This window comes from Sceloporus occidentalis, unplaced genomic scaffold, assembly GCF_023333645.1.
Source record: "Sceloporus occidentalis isolate IW3139 unplaced genomic scaffold, rSceOcc1.0.p SCAF_1, whole genome shotgun sequence".
In the NCBI taxonomy this organism is placed as follows: Eukaryota; Metazoa; Chordata; class Lepidosauria; order Squamata; family Phrynosomatidae; genus Sceloporus; species Sceloporus occidentalis.
In genome coordinates, this window is record NW_028316981.1 from 125,547,810 (window position 1) to 125,566,885 (window position 19,076).

Here is a 19,076-nt window from a genome sequence, read left to right on the forward strand (position 1 = left end):
ATATTTACATATTTGAAAGGATGTCATATTGAGGATGGAGCAAGCTTGTTTTCTGCTGCTCCAGAGACTAGAACGCAGAACAGTGGATTCAAAGTAGAGAAAAAGAGATTCAACCTATGAAGATCTTCCTAATAGTAAGAGCCTTTGATTGTGGACTCTCCTCCTTTTGAGGTTTTTAAACAGAAGCTAAATGGCCACCTGTCCAGAGTGCTTGGATGGCATATTCTTGCATATTCTGGGGTTGGACCAGATGAACCTTGGGATCTCTTCCAGCTCCATGATTCTGACTTGCACCCCCACAGCTGATCAATGGCCAGGGGGACGTTGGTGAGCCTGGTAGTCTACCCCAGCTGCTGTCATACAAAGATGTATTGGACACTTGCTTTGGCACCCCTCCCCTTATTACATATGCTGGCATAGTAACCACATGTTATAACAAGTTTCTAGCCAATTTTAGGCTGACATCCTGTTTTTGAAATAGGGTGGCTTAAGAGGCACTGCTGCACTTGCCAGCACAAGTAATGGTTTTGATCATAATGGAACCTTTGGTCCCACTTTGGGGTTAAGACAGGATATCAAATGTGTAGGCTACATATTGCCTAGTCATATACTTGCAGTATGAAAGTAGCCAGGAGTTGTACCCCACATATGTTTAAGGGCTTTAAATTATGCTAGACCATTAATTCATGTTTTGAGATAATACCTACTTATTGTTCATCAGCCAGATAACTCACTTGATAAAAAGGTACATTGAATAAGAGTAGCTCACAGAAATAGAAATAGTTAGTGCAACATTGAGGCTAAAGAAGAGGCACACTTTGCTAATTGTATGGTATTGAACATGTAATTGGTCCTCCCCACTGCCAGGCCAATTCAGACTTTGCACTCCCCATGTGAAGACTGTCGAAAACACTTCAACATGGCAGGGTTTGGTGATAGGTAGATGGAGTGGAGAAATGATGCCATTTGAATTTCACTCACCAATCGCATGGAATCTCTCTTTGTTGGCACTAACACATAATATACAATTGTTATAGTGTTTGTTAGCAAGTGTGCTTGATAATGGCAGCTATTGGAGAAAAGGCCAGCTTGGGCACTTGAGGCCATGCTTTTCAGTCAGGAAAAACCTCACCGTCTCTGGTCCAAAGATGGAATTAGCAATAGGAGTCTGGCTTTGAAGCCCCTGCCTGGCTCTTCTGACAAACTTTCCAGGAATAAGTATCTGTATTCTACAGACCCTCTCTGTGTGAAATAATTGGTCTGTCATAGGAGATGATGTGTGAGGAAGCAAGAGGCAGGCTTTTCTTTAGCTTCGCATGGCTGGAAATGCTTGGCTGTTTGCTTTGGACAGACTTAAAACTCAGGAGTGGAACTGCTGCACTTGCCAGCTGTGGAGTGCACCTTTCCTCCTGCAAGCAGCTCCTGGCGAGCTTGTTTTGGCATTCTCTTGAAAGTCTTACTTGGGAAGGAGAAATAACTGCCCAGTCTGCTCCCTGCTGGGAATTTCAATGCTAAAGCATGTGGATGCAAAAGGCATCAACTGGATCAAGCAAAGAATGTTGGTCTCTGCATGCCATTGTGTGTTTTTCTCTAAGCTTTGTGAAGAAAAAAGTATATATTTTCTGTTGACAGCCTTTAATCCAGTTTGAGCCTGCTCTACCACTGAGCTTTGATATTCTTTGTGTTTGGTCAGATTCAGGTAGAAAAGTACACAGTCCTCAAACACACTACTTGTTCAGTTCTGTTTCTACACAGCTCCTTTAGACAGTGTTAGACATAACACAGTGTTCCAGTTGGCAAAGTTTTAGGGGCTCTAGCATATGCATGTGCAGCACCTCTTTGGGCCAACTGATGTTTCTGAACACTCTCCAAAGGCAGTCACAGGTAAAGTGCATTACAGTAATCCAAATGGGATATAACCAAGCTATGTGTCACCATGGCCAGATCAGGCATTTCCAGGAACAGGCATAGCTGATGAACTAGCTTTAACTGTACAAGTATATTCCTTTCCATTGCTGAAACCTCAGCCTTCAGTCTCAGGGATGAATTCAGGAGTACACCCAGACTGCAGACTTTTTGTCTCCAGGGGGAATGAACCTCATCCAGCTTAGGCTCATTTCCTGATGTGCCTCTTAACTAACCAGGAGCACCTCTGCCCTGTCTGGATTAAGCTCCAGTTTATTTGCCCTCATCCAGTCCATTACTGACAACACCAATACAAGTTCCTTGGAATTAGATGAAGAGATAGATTTAGCTCCCTCACTTGCTGTTTGTGGCTATCTCAGTCTAAACTTGAGATTTTACCTCAACATCAGGAAGAGCTTCCTAACAGTAAGAGCTAGTCAACAGTGGAATATACTGCCTCGAAGGGTGGTGGAATCTCCTTTTATAGAGGTTTTTAAACAGAGGCTGGATGGCCATCTGTCGGGGGTGCTTTAATTCTGAGTTCCTGCATGGCAGGGGGTTGGACTGGATGGCCCTTGAGGTCTCTTCAAGCTCTCTGATTCTAATCTGTCTCTTCAGAACTATGGGTGTAGATTGCTCCCTTCCCTTGGCCACAAGAAGAACCAAAAAGCTGCTTGATTCTCTTGCCTTCTTGGTTTATTCACAAAGGTAGCAGCTGAGGACCATTCAGTTAACTTGAAAGAATATCTTAAAAGGACCTGGCTAGACCAGTTTTTCTTTTATGAAATTCCACAAGCTTTTGTAGTTAAGAGTCTCTAGGTTAGAATGATCCCTTAGAGCCCATTCAGACCAGCCCTGAATCCCTTAAGTATATAAAGAGCTTCATAAGAGGGGAGATTTGCTGCTGCTGCTGCTGCTGCTAGTGGTGGTACAGTTTCTTGCAATTCCTGTGATTCAGAAGCATTGCTATGTCTACATTCATAGCGTGATAGTTGCGTATCTAAGTATCTACGTGGTAAAAACTCATATAATCCCCCAACAAAAATAAGATCCCACTTCTGTATAGATTTCCATGTATGTGTAGTATGATCCACTGACTTCAGTGGAACTTCATATTTATTAGGATTTTAGAATGAAGAGCCTTGGCCTTAAAAGTGTTCTGTGTAATACACACCCTTAAATGTTCCAGTGTATTGCCAACTTCTAGGAGGAGTTCCAAAGAGAGGCCTTGGTGTCCTGCTTGGGACTCACAAAGGCTGCTTTTTCCCCATTCCCTCTTTTATTCTAGGCAGTGCTAGAGAGCTTAGAATGGAGATGGGCTGCCAGCACTGCTTTCCTCAGAACACAGCTGTTAGGAGTTCCCCTTTTTTCAATTTGGTTTTCTTTGCTGGCCCATCCCTTCCAACATCCCATGACTCAAGTGCTCATCAGCCACAAACTTCCTTACTGTTCATACCATCAAGTTGTTCCTAATTCTAATTCATACCCATAGAAATCAATAAAGAAATCCACACCAGTAGCATATCTGTGACTGGGCAGCACCATGGTGTCTTCTACCTACTCCTAAACCCAAGGGCCAACAACAAAGGAAGAAGTTCCTGGTTTTGGTAGGCAGAAGGCAGGTGTTTCCACAAAACCTTATGCTATAAATTTATTTTTCCTTGTTAGTCTCAGAAGTACTGCTGGATTCTTTTATGCCTCTTTTTGAGTTCAGTGTGTATTTGGCTATTTCTCCTCCAGTGAGATAAATGATTCTCGGTCTTAACATCCTGCCCTGTTAGGTTCCTAAAAGCTCACTGTTTGTTGTTGGGGTTTTTTAAAGTTAAAATGTTTTCATTTCAATGTTTCTAACTCAAAAGTGTCCCCCCACCAGAGAATGGAGTTAAATATTGCATCATGCACAAGGTATATACGAGTTCAATGCAACAGTGATAAATCCTTCTACCAGCTCTTTGTCTGGCCATGAGTTTACTGGCAAGCTGTCTCAGTTCCTCAGCTGTAGTAACAGGGTAATGTTGTTGTGTCACTCACAAATTATGGCAACCCTAATGCAAACACAACACTAGAATTGTCTGAGGCTGAGAGCGTGTGGCTCACCCAAGGTCACCCAGTGGGTTTCCATGGCCAAACAGGGAATCAAACCTTGGTCTCCAGAGTCATAGTCCAACACTCAAACCATTACATCATGCTGACTCTCAATGCAGTTATGGGGGGCTGTTGTAAGGATTACTGACAAGACAGCAGGTGTAATGTTTTGAACATTTTGGTAGAAGCAGGGCCACAGTACTAAGCATTACATATGCACTTTCTTCTTCATAAACAGAAGCAGTATGTTCTTTGTTGTCACTAATCTAAATGATGGAGTACTGTTTGAAGCTAATCCTCCTGGAAACATAAATTAAAAGTGCTTTGAAATTAAAGGCTCAAAATAAATGCTGAAGTTGACAGTGATGTCACCTGCTTTACTTGCCAGCCAGAACTGTGGGTGGGTGGGTAGCTCGCTCATTCATTTATATAGTGCAGGATGGATGAGTAGGCACAATGTTCCTCTTTATACAATAAACAGCATTTATAGGCATCACTTGTAAGCAGAATTAATGGCCCAGTTGCTTGATGAAAGATTTTGCAAGGCAAAAGGTGCTCACCATGCAAAATGCACCAAATCACTAATGCATTGAGTTGTCATCGGTATTCTGTTTAAATTGCTTGAAACACAGCATACAATTTATGAATCAAGAAAGAAGTGCTTCTCTCAGGGATTTGAGGATTTATTTCAAGTCAATCCATTTACAGGACTGAACAGCTCGTGACCACTTAGTTTTCACTGGCAGCTCATATTTGACAATGTCTCAATTCTCTCCATCTTTAAACTCCTTCAGCAATTTTTCTGCCAATTGCCTTCAGTTCTTACCCACTTAGTTTGCTGTCCAGTGCAATTATTATTGTGATCAACATCATCAAGTTTTCTGTAGACCATCTTGCCATTTCTCAGGGACTTACATCTGTCACACATATTCACCTTATAAGTGCCTGAGCATGCAGAATCTGTATATTATTGGGTTACGGTGAGATGTGCTTTGGCATGTGCTTTTCCCTATTCTGCATAGTCTCCTAAGTCATTCTTTTCAAGGAAGGAGATAGAAAGCAATAAGCATTGTTCTAACTAAAGATTTTAAGGCCCTTGGTGAGTCTGTTCAAGCACAATGAGTTTAGGGTTATAGAATCTTAGAATCAGAAGGTGACCCTAAGGCAAACCTATAATGGGCTTTTCTTGGCAGACTTTGTTCAGAGGTGGTTTGCCCTTGCCTTCCTCTGAGGCTGAGAGAATGTGACTTGCCCAAGGTCATCCAGTAGGTTTCTATTGCTGTATGTGGATTCAAACCCTGGGTTCCCAGTGTCCTACACCACGCTGGCTCTCAGGTTTAGGCTTGTAGGAAATCAAATGAAACCAGTTTCCATAAGGATAACATTATTTCCCCCTACCTGACTCAGTGGTGAACTCTTGCAGCACACATACCTGCCCCAATTTGATAAGAGACAGTCCAGATTAATCTTCCATCACCCCACTTTTCCAGCCACTTTTAAAATGTCTCATTTTCTCTCTCCTTTTCCCACTTTCTCGTTTTGTCCTCATCTTATTTCTGTTGCTGCAAACTGATTTCAAAATGCAAAAATAATTTGCATTCAGTTAAATCAGCAGGAAGGAGAGGAGGAAGCAGATTCTTGCCCTAAACAGTAGGCTCAGGCAAAAGCATACTGCTGCAACCTCTTCTAGCTTGTGCATTCTCCCTTGACCATATTCCAATGTTATTTGGCCAACTACGTATCCTAGTTTTCATCTGTGAAATGTTGGAGGATATACATAAGAATGCTCTGTGTTCAGCCCCTTTTAACAATATCATCATGTACCATGATCTGGTGAGATGGGGAACAGATTAAATCTGATAAATACCAACCCAGAACATTGATCCTTCATTTCTACCCTTAGATGCTTTGCTCTGATCATTTGTCATTTTGTATTGTATTTTGTATTGATAAGTGTTAATGGTCAAGTTTACTCCAGCTGTAAGACTTTGCTCACTTTCTGCTCAGTAGGCAATAAATCCACTTCTAATATGCAGTCAGGAATAGGGAAATGAGTCATGCATCAAGCACTAGTAGTCGGCTCAGACCATCCGTGGGCTTGCCATCCACAGATCTGAGCATCTGCAGATGGCCCTGCCCCATTCAACCCAATAGTGGCAGGTGCACGTGGTTGTGCCAGTGTGGCCGTGCTGCCACTGGGAACAGGACTTGAGGTCCCACATTTTTTATCATCTGTATCTTGCAGATACAAAGGGCTGATGATCCTCCTGTTTACATTTTGCCCCTTAGATCTACTGACCTTCTCTACTGACTTACTGAGATAAAACAGTCGCTATGGACATAGTGGAATTTCCTGTTCCCACAAAATCAGTGTTAGGAAAAGTATCTGCATCTGATTTTGTTGAGTTTAGTTCACCATTGTATTAGTTACTGACAGTAAATATAACCGCAACATACTACTATTACAGAAGTAATATGGCCTCAACCCAGAGGACTTACAACATTTTGAGCCAGAAAAAGTAATATGGAAAGCATGAACAGGCCAATTTAGAGTGGCATTATCTTCAGGCAATTTCTTCAAAAACTGAAGAAGAAATGCTGTATAGCATGATGTTAGGGAAGTCATTGTAGTGAAGTAGGTTTGGCATGTATATACAGATCATTCACACAGAGTAATGACTATGGCTGCAGGTGTCTTTAACTAAGTGATCTGTTCCTTCATTCCTGCAGGATCTGACAAGTGGGCAGTTTGAAGAAAATCTGAACCTCTTGGAACTGAAAGAAGGAGTGGATTATTACCATTTTAACTGAAGTATGTGGTACACTGAAAAACTCTTCATTGCAAAACAGGTCACAGAAAATCCTATTTGTAAAAGTTTGGGGTTTACAGAACAGTTATGGCAACGAAGTCTACTTCATTTACAGATGCCCTTCACAAAAGAACTATTAATGAAAGTGTTAGTTAAATAGTTCTGTTTCATGGAGCTTTTGTGCGTGAGTGTGTGGGGCCAACAAGAGGAGGTCAGCAGGAAGCAGAATGACAGCAAACTCGGAATATAATCCTTGAGGAACCCTTGGCCTTCCAGATATTTTAGATTTCCAGCTCATGGAAGCCCCAGCCAGCATCACCAGGTACAAGCAATTGTGTGAAGTGTAGTCCAAAACATCTGAGGGCGAAAGGTTCATTACTCCTGTCGTGGACAAACAGAGAGGACCAGATCCTGCTAGTAACAGATCTGTTATCATTTGTGCTGGATGTATGATGACAGGAACAGACAAGTTACCACCTTTCTCCAGATGTCCAGTGAAATTTCTGGCTATCATTTGACAAAATCAGAGCCAAATGTGATTTTCATCCCCAAAGTATCAAGTACATTTTTCAGCCTTTCTCACTTTACACAGTCAGTATTTTGCAGGGGGTGAGGGTGACACAGCCAATTCTTGTTGCATTATTTGTCAGAATGAAATGCAGCCCCACAAATTTCAAATGGTGCTTTAACAACCTACAGGGAGTCAAGAGAGCTTGAGGACTTCACTTTCTCCAGCATTGGCAGGAACAGCTGGGCTCTCCCACAAATAAAGTCTATTATGCTTGATGATGCCACGGGTTCCTTTGCAGGGATTGAAGAGGCCCCACATTATAACATCCTGTGGCGGGATGAGAGACAGAAGTTTTACAACTGGAACATAGTTTATATTAAGATGTATAAAACTAGTCTCCATTATGCTTTTGTCTTAGGGGGGGGGGAAGAAAAGAAAAAGAGGTACTCTTGTCTGTCATGCTGTGATCATAGGGAAAACTGTTATGTATGTATATATCTACGTATGTGTGTGTATATTCTTACTAGAGGTTCCTCTCCATCAGATGATTGTAAGTACAAACAGTCAAAAGAACAGTATGCAGTCACTAAAATGAAAACCTCAAAGGGAAGAGAATCACACTGGCCCTCCACACAAATGTATTTTGTGCCATAGCACAAACTCTTCATTTACACATATCTCTACCCCTCTATAAAGGAAAAAGGAAGGGGAAAGAATACTTGTCCCATACCTATTCCTAGGGTGCTACCTATAACATCCAGTTATCCTTTTAATGCTAGGTGGTGGCATTTTTTCCAGGATCACACAGGGGCAAGCAAAGCCACATAAAAATCTGCTTCCTCTGAGCTATGTGTTTCTCCAAGGCATGACTTCCTTCATGGCTGCTGTGATCATGGGCTCTCCCATTATCTTACCACCCCTAAACCTGAGTAGGAGATGGGATCAGTTGCTGTGTCTGGATCATTTTTCACCCTCCTGCCAGCGTAGCACATTGTAGTGTTGGATTCCAGGATAAGAGTATATAATATTTCCTCAAGGCCTGTAGATGTAACTTTAATTTTTAAAGTCCTTTTGTGACTTTCATTGTACTGCATTTGTATATTTTACAAATGCTAATATACTTATAATACATATTAAAATACTTATAATAAACTAAATAGTAAAAAGAAAAGAAAACAGGAGGATACTACCACATGGTCAGGAGTAGACATTTTATTTCAAGTTTGGGGAAAAGAAGTTTCAATTGTATTTCCTGTTTTTAGAGGTGATATATTTTTAGTTTTCCAGTCAAAACCATACACTCAATATAGGTTGTGATCCCACTGTTTTGGTGCCCTTTACACAGGCCAAGAACATCAACAGTCCCTTTCCTGAATATCAGTTTGCATAGTTGCCATTACTAGCATTCAAACACATCACGCACACACACCTATTTCCCCTTTCAAGAGCAAAGTGGCTATCCTTGTGAGCACAACAACTGGAGTTGTGGGTTGATGTTTACTACAGAGAAGCTAAGCTAACAGCAATGCATGACAGGGTAACTTGCTTTAGCAAGTACAAATTGCTTCACTAGCATGTTCAAGCTTTCATTGTAAACAAGACAAACAGCTGGAAAAGATAGACTATACAAGAAATTGTTGTTTGATCTTTCCAATAGATACTTGAATTCAATTTTGAAAAAGGAACATGCAATATCAAGGCTCAGAATTCATATTAAATTTGAACAACAAGAGAAAATTATGTGTCCAAACTGCCATCTTGTGGCTATGAATGTGGAGTTAACACTATCAGACTTTAAGTTTAGTTAACAATTCTTTAAATAAAAATTCTCTAGTACATACGGTGCTTCCAAATGCAGGCCTGCAAACTATTACTTTTTCTTTATACAATTGCTCAAGTTGTTGAGTCAAATTCTTCTTTCTCTTTTGGATCTTTGTTTTCAATGTTGATGGGTTTCCATTTATTTGTTCTGCAGAAAATATGCAAAAGGGAAAGCATTGTGGCTTAACTTCACGACATAATTAAGCTTGAAAATAAAAGAGAAGAAACCGTTATCTATAGGACTAAAATGGATAAACATTTTATGTATTTGTAGATTTCTTTATTCAAGCTTCCTTAAGAAAATGCATTTTAACAGTAACTGTATCATAACAAGTGGACTATTACTGCAGCCCATAACACAATGATACATTTCAAAATATGCAGCCTCTTTTGCATTACTTTCAACATGGGGCTATGACTGGGGCAATGCAGAGGGATTATGCATGCATGAAACAGTCTTTCGTAGTCCCAGAACAACAGAAACTTTTTTTAAAAAATGAACTGCTTGTTTTTAAACTGCCTGATGTTTAAGTCGTTCAGACCACTTTTCTTCATGACAGTCAGACAAAAGAATAACTTTCAAGAACACATGTTTATTTGATGAAAACAAATGTAAGCTTTTCCCTCAAAAAGGAAAATGAAGATCAAGAGACTTGGTAAAAGATACACAACTCAAATGCTGCCCCCACCCCGCCCAGGGGCTTAACAAGGCATTGTGTGTTTCCCCATATGCCCTTGTGAAATGTGAGCTCTCAGAGCTGAACAGTGCTGCCTATCTTCATATACCCCCTCTGGAAAAAAATGGGGGGGGGGATGTGTTTAACTAGGAGATCAAACTGCTGTGAAAATTCCTCCAGCTCATGGAGAGTGAAGTCTCCAACTAAAGCACAAAGAGATACAGATGTGGCTGTCATTTTCAGATCAGCCACAAGACTATTTTCATGTCTTTTGATAACGACACAAAACACCTTGCAGGACTCTGCATTTTTTATTTTAGTAAAACTTGAGCATGGTATTTTATTTGTAATTGGTGTCCCATAATCACTTAGGTAACCCTGAGGTAGTCTACTAATTCTGGAGTGAAAAAAGGAGAGGCAAACAAACATACCAGCAAATGCAACAATACTTGAAACTATTGGCACCAGTTCTTCTTAGAAGGAGAATTAGCTTGGACTCAGGGTAAAAGTTCATTACCACAAGTTCTTTTTGTGTTGCCACACCATCACTGGTGCCTTACCTGATTTGAGTCAAGAACACCAAGACAGTCTTGCCATGTGACAGATGCCACTGTCAATGTCTAAAATAGTCCAAATTTCACCACAAAATCTTGAAATAAAGTTACTGTTAGGGGGAGAGCTGGGCTATACCCACTAAGAAACTTCATACGTTTAAGTCAGGGGTAGGGGGTCTATGCTATCATGGAATTTGGACTCAAAAGTTCAACATCTGCGAAGCCATATGATCCCCCCACCAATCCACCCCGCTGTAGGTAGATGGCCTCTTCATTGAATTTCTGTATTTGCTGCAGGGCTGTTGAAAATTTGCCTTCAGTAAGGCTTTGCCCCCATTGCATTTTATATCTCTTTTGTGTTTCCAGAGTTAATTAGGAAGAAAACTACTTATCCTTCTGTCTTCTAAAATGCTTTTTGTAAAAGTAAAGTTGGGACCGAAGAGACGCCATGGCATCTACATTTTGCTATAAAAGAGTGGAATTTCTGATTGCTCCTTTCCGTTAAGCACACTCTGGGAGCCAGCTGCACAGCATTAATTTGTGCTCACTGTCTAGTAGCTGAGCACCAGAGGTCTGGAATGTTTTCAAGGATAGATGGGAGTTATAAAGCACTTGCTTTTTGGCAGCTCTACACATGCACATATTGAGGAGAGGAGGATCTGGAGCATGACATTAAAGAATGCTACCCTATAATTTGAACTTCACTAGATTTGTAGTATACATAGAAGTTGTTCCTAAAATTATCCCAAAATATTTAAGGTGAGTTAAAGGGAATGTTGTGAACATTACCTTGGTTATTAATTGTGGTTTCGGCACGTTCATTAAATCACATAAATAGTTGCGCTGCTTCCTCAGAAATGACAAGTCTGCATCCCTGTTCAGAAAGGGAAAGAGTGTGAAATAAAATATTATACTATATTGAATTAAGAGCTTGCAATGAGACACTGAATCTATTGGACTGACTTTTCTCATCAAGGAAAATTTGCCTTGAGCGTCAATTCCCAAACATAAATATTTTAGGAGCAGATTCCTAATGTGCAGGTAGTTAAATCTAGAAATTTGTCAAGGACAGTAATGCAGTTTCAATTCTCCGTTAGGTGGCTGTTGCTCTGAGTAAGCAACATCAGAAACAGCAGTGTTAGGTGTGGCTTTGATATCACAACCCTGTCAACATCTCTCAGCTGCTCCTCCATCAAAAGGTAGCCGAGCGCATTGTCCAATCTTTCCTATGTGAGAAAATCCCTACCCATGAGTTACAACCATTCCTCCTGGGTGGGGTGCTATTTTCCCTGCGGCTGGCTACTGGCCCTTTAAGGATCAGAGTAGTAACAGCAGGAAAGTCAGAGAGCTGGAGAAAGGCATTAACATCACAGTCTACCACCATACTCTCAACACAAAATATATGTTAATATTAATAATTAATATTTAATATTAAAAAGTATTGCTGTTCTAATGTAAATTGTTTAATTGCTTATTAACCTTTGTTACTGATTTTTTATTCACGTGCCAGCCCCCTTGGGTATCATTTGGGAGAAATTAATTAAATAAATTGCTAAATATTGTTGGAAGCCCTTCAGGGGTCATTTACTCCAAAAGGGGGACATAAATATTTTAAGGAAATATGCAAACACAGTCCTAGTTCAGTCTTTATATATGTTTATGTAAATTTAGATTCTTGCTAGTTTTAATTTACCGTCTGTCTCCCAGGTCCCTGTTGTGAGAGGTGTGTAGGGGTGTGTGTGTGTGTGTGTGTGTGTGTATGTGTATGTCTGGTATTATCTGTGGTCCAGCAAAGCGAGTTCAATACTATCAGTTGGGGATGAGAACAATGTTGCCAGTGTAGCTAGATTAACTCACCAGTTGGTGTCACTCAAAATTGTCATGACCTCTTCTATAACATCAGGTTCAGCAACATCACTGTAGGTTATCAGCATTTCATAGACTTGACTAGCTGACGTCTTCCTTATCTACAGACAGAAAACAAAGAACCCTGCAGTTTTGCAAAAGACAGACTAACCACTGCATTTGACTAAGCAGTACAGTAGGCTAAAGCAGACCCACTGAATCCATTAGATTTATCAAAATGTTGGCTCTGCACTGAACAAGTGACTGAATGGATCTATTTTAGCAGGGACTAACCAACAGGATGACAGCCAATCTATTTTTGAATTAGGCAGGTCTAAAAAATAGGAATTCGAACTTTAAAGATGGTTACTGTAGTTTTTCTCTGTTTTGGATAAGTAAGAGTAGGATAAATAATGAGTTCAATTTTTGAGGAAGAAAGTAGCCAATTTAAAAAATGTTATGTGGAAAAAATGCAAATAACCTTATTTCGAAACTATGTGGCATCCTTTTTTCATATTTGCTTCAAACACAAACACTGCCTGTGAGCCTCTGTCAAAATACAGCATATGTAGAATTTGTAACATGTTACTTGTACCTAAGGTTAATTGGATTGGCTTTCTAGCTATACCTGTGTAATTAATAAAACTACCTGCTTATTATTATATGAAAAATAAATCAAAAGAACAAAATATTAGAACCCAAATACCTCCAATACTTACAACTGGAAATGGATGACAAAGGAGGAGGAAGAGCTGAAATAGAACTTGCTTTCTCATGTCTCCTGGAAACTGAATCAGGCCACAAAAACTAGGAAAAATGCAGGATTTTTTTAAAATTTCAGTTGTGACTTATTTTGTAATAACATCACAGAGATGCATTGAATCTAAGTATCACTGAAACTAAGTATGCACTCTATACCAAAGCAGGCTTCTGCACTCCATCTGTTTCACAGTTCATTTTGAGAAAATGTGTGCATGAAAAAAAAAATTAAAGGCTTAGAAATTGTTCTTGGGATGTTCCAAAGAAGATCAGAGGAAATTAAGAGGGGCCAGTATCAAATGTGTTTATGACACTTCAAAACAGGAAGAGGCTCTCTTGTACAAAACAGTGCTAAACTGAATTAGGTTTACTAGAGGGCATTACTGCTTATTTTCAGGCAAACTTATTTTTTAGGCAAGCAAAGCAAAGTAAATGGACAGAGACTGGACTAAGATGATGCAAAGCTTCCTACCAAAGTTCTTTTATCATGAATGCCCATTCTTCTGAAATCAGGGACTGCAGTGCCTTGTGTACACAGGTGCCGCCATTATGAAGTCACGCACGTGCCACGTCCAAACGGTGTGGCGCATGTGTGATGTCCAAATGGTACAGCGCATGACATCTTACGGTGGCCTGGCTGCAGCATGAGAAGGAGCTCTGAAACGGAGCTCCTTCTGGGCTTGCGCCTCGTTCTCGTAGCCACCAAATGTCTGCAGGAACGACACCAGGGAGAAATGGGCCAAGCGGCCCCTTTCTCCCATGGCTCTGGCTCCCGGGGTGCCCAGGGGCATGAAGCCCCAAGGACACCCCTTTTCCAGGCCATGAGGAAGCACATTTTGCCGCTTCTCCATGGCCTGGAAAAGTGTAGGATTGGGGCCTCTGGGCTGCTGGTATGGCTGCCCTAGCCACAATCCTCTGCGGAAAGGGGCGGCTGTGGACCACCCCTTTTCCATGGTCTGTACTGGGCCATTGATTTATTTACCAGTCACATAGATATATTACTGAAATAGTTAAGAATATTAAATATTTATTTTTATTTACTTAAATATTAAAGAAATATCCCTTGAATCCTGTGCAGGGAGAAAAGTGGACTATTAAATATATATATTTATATGCAACTGGCATTTGAAATAGGTGGAAGAAAAAACATTTTGCTCTTGATATTTCTGTTTGTTAATCACACCAACAAGTATATATCTATCTTTAGTGATTAGATAAACTTGGGAGAAATGCTGTTGGTTTGTGTTTTAATCACTTTCTCTCTCTCTCTCTATATATATATATATATTACAAAAAGGCAAACAGCAACTACCTAGCCTTGCAATTGGAACTCCTATGCTGCTATTTATGACTTGTGCACTCAAGGTACAAACAAACCTTAGGGAAACATCTTGTTAAAAACAAAACACAGCGCGTCCATGCCATACGCGGGCGCGCCTTACGCGGCCTTGAGCATACGCGCTCAAGCCGCGGGGCGCGCACGGGCGGAAGGGGCGGCGCGTCCCATTCAATTGAATGGGTGCGTGCGCCCGTTGCACCCTGCGCCGCCGCGCACGAGCCCCATTGTTTCCAATGGGGCTCAAGCATACACGGAATTCGCCTTACGCGGAGGGATCCGGAACGGATCCCCTGCGTAAGGCGAGGACGGACTGCAGTAGCAACAAATTTAATGTGTTCCAGTCACAGGCACCATTGCTTCCATTACATAAGCATTTTAGTACCTTCAATTACTAAACTGCTGGGGAAGCTATCTGGAATATCAACATTCAAACTAGAGTTTCGTGCAAAATAAGGGCTATACATCAACACTTGGACACAGCAGTCTTGAGTCATATACATCCACTGGATGGATTTTGGATGGGGCTGGCAGAGAGGAGCTCTGCCTGCCGGTATATGGATACACATCCTCTGTAGAAGTCTGCAGTATGCCCACCAGATGTTCCATGAGCACAGGTCTTCTGCTAGCAATGTTTCTGCCTCAGGTTTCTTTTAAAATGTGATGAACTTGGAGGAAGGCAGGCTTACATCTGCCCAATCCAAAGCCCCTTTGTTACCCCAAGAGGCCTAGAACTGGGTCTCTCAACCACATAAGTCTAGAGCTACTATAAATTAATACCCTATCGAAAAGCAATGTAGAGGATTAAAAGAAAACCTGCTGACAAAATGATCGGTGGAATAAAACAGCTGCTTGGAAAGTGGCAGGTCATCATCCACTTTGGCCCTTCCTCAACTCCTATGGGATGGCTCTCAGCATTACTAACTGTACAAATCAGTATTCATACACAGTTCTGCCAAATTCCCTACAATAACAATACCTGCATCTTTTTAAAGAGACATGAGAGCAAAGTACACATTACAGTGATAAGCATCCTTTCTTGTTACATTCCTTGTGGCTTTCTCCTCCAAAATCATACATGTAAAAAGACAATTTCACTGTCAGTGTTAGTGAATGCCCACTTACTTACACTTTTGCCCCAACTTACACTGCAATGCTGGAGCGGAGTTTCTGGACATCTTTAGATTTCCTGCTTTCTTCTTTACAAAGTTTAAGTAACTTCATAGGAAATGGGTGGCTGAAAAAGTAAGAAAGAAAATAACAGAAAACACATTGTAGCTGTTTTTCCAAGATGAATCACTCTCTTGAGCACTGTGAAATGTATTGGCCACTACAAAAGCAGTCCCTAGGCACTAAGATGGCACGACACAGCAGCACTGCCCTTCATATCTCCAAAAAGACCCCCTTTAATTGGGACCATCTGTAGGAGGGGGAGTAGGAGGGAGATTAGTAGCTTTGACTGCTATTGTCTTCGCCCAGAAATGCCATGCTAGTCATTGTTGCACAAACCACTATTTTATATGCAAAGTTTTTGCCCTACCACTTTCATAGGCACATTTGGTAAGACATAGGAGAGAGCCTTCTCAGTGCCTGACTCCCAAACTGTGGACTTCCCCTCCACAGAAGGCTTGTTTGGTCCTCTCTGCTTTCTTTCTTCTGGCAGAAATTAACCTTTTTATTCTCACAAACATCTGAGATTTAAATTATGTAGAAATAATATCATGAAGAGGTGTGCTATGTTTTTATCTTTAATTAGCAACTGTTTTAAATGCGTTCCTGTTCCCCAGCTCGGATTTGCCCCTTCTCTCTTGCCACTCCTCACTCCTGGAATCTTCTTCCCAAACATTTGCGGACTATCACTTCCTTAGTTAAGTTTAAGTCTGAACTTAAGATGCCTTTATTTAGCCTACAGGTTAATTTTGATCATTAGGTAAGTATTTTAATAATAATAATAAATAATAAATTGTTTATTTGTTAACCGCTTTTCCTACGATCAAAGCGGTGTACAATATCGTTAAAAACAGACAATAAGAACAATTAAAAATTCACATCTAAAAATACATATTAAAAAAAGTAAATTCAAACAAGATTAAAAACATATAATAAACTATTAAAACCATGAATTACTGTATATCAAAGACAATAGGGGGGAGATGGTCTCAGACAGAATTGGGAAGGTAGACTTGTAGGAAGAGATGCAACTTTAGAGCTTTCTTAAAGGTTTCCACCGTTCCACTGAGGCGAATCTCTTCCGGTAGGGCATTCCATAGAGAAGGCGCCACTGCTGTGAATGCCCTTTGTTGTGTGATCGCCAGTCTCACCTTAGGGTAACTGAGTAAGGATTTTCCTGTAGATCTGAGTGTGCGGGGAGGATTATGGAGGGAGGGGCGTTCCCTCAAGTAACCCGGGCCCAAGCCATTTAGGGCTTTAAAGGTAATAACCAACACTTTGTACTGGGACCGGAAACGAATTGGCAGCCAATGTAGAGATTTTAAGATAGGTGTTATATGTTCGGACCTCGATGTCCCTGTAATTAATCTGGCTGCTGCGTTTTGAATCAATTGAAGTTTCCGAACCTGATACAAAGGTAGCCCCACGTAGAGCACATTGCAGAAATCCAAGCGAAAGGTTACCAGTGCATGTACTACTTTTTCTAGGTCCCCCCGGTCCAGACAGGGACGTAGTTGGCGTATCAGCCAAAGCTGATACCAAGCACTCCTGGCCATCGCATCTACTTGAGATGATAACTGTAGAGATGGATCCAGGAGTACTCCCAAACTACGCACTTTGTCCTTCAAGGGGAGTTTAATCCCATCAAGGACTGGATGGGAAATTTCCCTGCCCGGGCTAGGGGAACCTATCATGAGTACCTCTGTTTTCTCTGGATTCAATCTGAGTTTGTTTTTCCTCATCCAGCCCATTACTGCCCCCAGGCAGGCATCCAGAGGAGAGATGCCATCCTTAGCCACTGTATCAGTCGGAGACATGGAGAGATAGATCTGGGTGTCATCAGCGTACTGATAACACCGGGCTCCATGGCTCCGGATGATCTCTCCCAGAGGCTTCATGTAAATGTTAAATAGCATGGGGGACAGAATGGCGCCCTGAGGAACGCCCGATGTAAGCTCTCTTTTCCGAGAGCAGCTGTCCCCCAGCCTCACCATCTGGAACCTTCCTGAGAGATAGGACCGGAACCACTGGAGCGCAGTGCCCCCGATACCTAATTCTCCCAGGCATTCCAGAAGGATACCATCGATGGTATCGAAGGCCGCTGAGATGTCCAAGAGCACCAACAGAGTTATATCTCCTCTGTCAGTGGCCAGACGGAGGTCATCGACTAAGGCGACCATGGCACTCTCAACACCGTAACCCGCTCTGAAGCCAGTTTGAAATGGGTCAAGATAATCGGTTTCATCCAAGACTGCCTGGAGCTGAAAAGCAACTGCCCTCTCAATCACCTTGCCCAAGAATGGTAACAGGGAGTCCGGTCTATAATTGCTCATAGATAGGGGATCAAGGGAAGGTTTCTTCAATAAAGGCCTTACGACTGCTTGTTTCAGAGATGTTGGAATAGTACCTTCCCGAAGATGAAGAGCAGATGTTATGACATCTCCTCCCTGCACGGTCAACCAAGAAGGACAAGGGTCAAGAGGGCAAATCGTCTTTTTCACGCATCCAAGGAGCTTGTCTACGTCCTCGGTACTCACAAACTCGAATTGTTCCAGAATAACCTTGTTACCAGAGGCGCTGGATGCCTCTACTAAGGATTCTGATAGAAAACTGGCGTCAAGATCAGCCCTTATCTGAGAGACTTCGTCAGCAAATAAGTTGTTAAAAGTGTCACAGCAGGCAATAGTTGGTTCAAGTAAAGGGTTCTGGGTGGCCGGGGTTTGAGTTAATTCCCTGACCACCCTGAACAGCTCTGCCGGACGAGACTCTGCTGACGCAATCCGTGCAGCACAGTACGCATCCCTGGCTGCACTGACTGCCACTCCATAGGAACGCAACATGTTCTCATGGAGTGTTCTGTCAGATAATTTCTGATGTTTCTGCCAGTAGCGCTCTAGCCGTTGCGCAGCCCGCTTCATCTGGCGAAGATCTTCTGTATACCAGGGTCTTTTCTTAGGAGCGGTCCGGCAAGGACGCTCGGGAGCGATACTGTCTATAGCCCCAGTGAGATTCCTATCCCAGTTATCAACCAGGGTTTCGACAGCGTCGCCATCATTCCCAAACATAAAATCCTCTAGGGCGTCTTGGAACCTTTTGGGTTCCATCAGCCTTCGAGGGCGGACCATTCTAATAGGTCCACCACCCCCGAGGGGTTTTTGGATAGTGGCATCCAGTCCTATCTTGACCAGGAAGTGGTCCGTCCATGACAGGGGGGAGATGGCATTAATTCCCACCCACGGACATTCTCGGACCGTACTGAAGACTACATCGAGTGTGTTACCAGCAGAGTGTGTTGGCCCTGAAACTAATTGGGACAGGCCCATGGCTGTCATGGATTCCATGAACAACCGAGCCACACCTGTTGGATCTGTTGAGCCGGCCCCGAAGGGGATGTTGAGGTCCCCCAAGACTATAAGCCTAGGGGACTCCAACACCAGCTCCGAGACCAGCTGTGTCAGCTCGGCCAGGGAGTCTGTTAGGTTACGGGGTGGACGATAAACCAACAGAATCCCCGTACTGTCTTTAGCTTTCAGAGTCAGGTAAATACACTCGATGTGCCTCAGTTTCGGTACCGAGTTCCTAGTCAAGATGATGTCGCTTTTA

At 42.0% G+C, this 19,076-nt stretch overlaps 2 protein-coding genes across 5 annotated transcripts in view; one reads left to right on the plus strand and one right to left on the minus strand.

Annotated features, from left to right (window-relative positions):
• LOC149322092 (queuosine-tRNA galactosyltransferase-like) overlaps window positions 1–7,731 on the plus strand; it is a 311,900-nt gene extending 304,169 nt beyond the window's left edge. The window contains exon 12 of the mRNA XM_089534373.1: window positions 6,721–7,731. Coding sequence (XP_089390499.1) covers window positions 6,721–6,801 — 81 coding nt within the window. The 3' untranslated portion in view covers window positions 6,802–7,731. The remainder of the gene's footprint in view (window positions 1–6,720) is intronic.
• Window positions 7,732–8,508: 777 nt separating this feature from the next.
• LOC149322093 (tubulin-specific chaperone D-like) overlaps window positions 8,509–19,076 on the minus strand; it is a 174,061-nt gene continuing 163,493 nt past the window's right edge. For all 4 annotated transcript variants that reach the window (XM_089534330.1, XM_089534340.1, XM_089534350.1 and 1 more), the window contains exons 37-41: window positions 15,451–15,540; window positions 12,928–13,015; window positions 12,221–12,330; window positions 11,153–11,237; window positions 8,509–9,280 (exon numbers count right to left, since the gene is read on the minus strand). In XM_089534330.1, coding sequence (XP_089390456.1) covers window positions 9,272–9,280; window positions 11,153–11,237; window positions 12,221–12,330; window positions 12,928–13,015; window positions 15,451–15,540 — 382 coding nt within the window. In that variant the 3' untranslated portion in view covers window positions 8,509–9,271. The remainder of the gene's footprint in view (window positions 9,281–11,152; window positions 11,238–12,220; window positions 12,331–12,927; window positions 13,016–15,450; window positions 15,541–19,076) is intronic.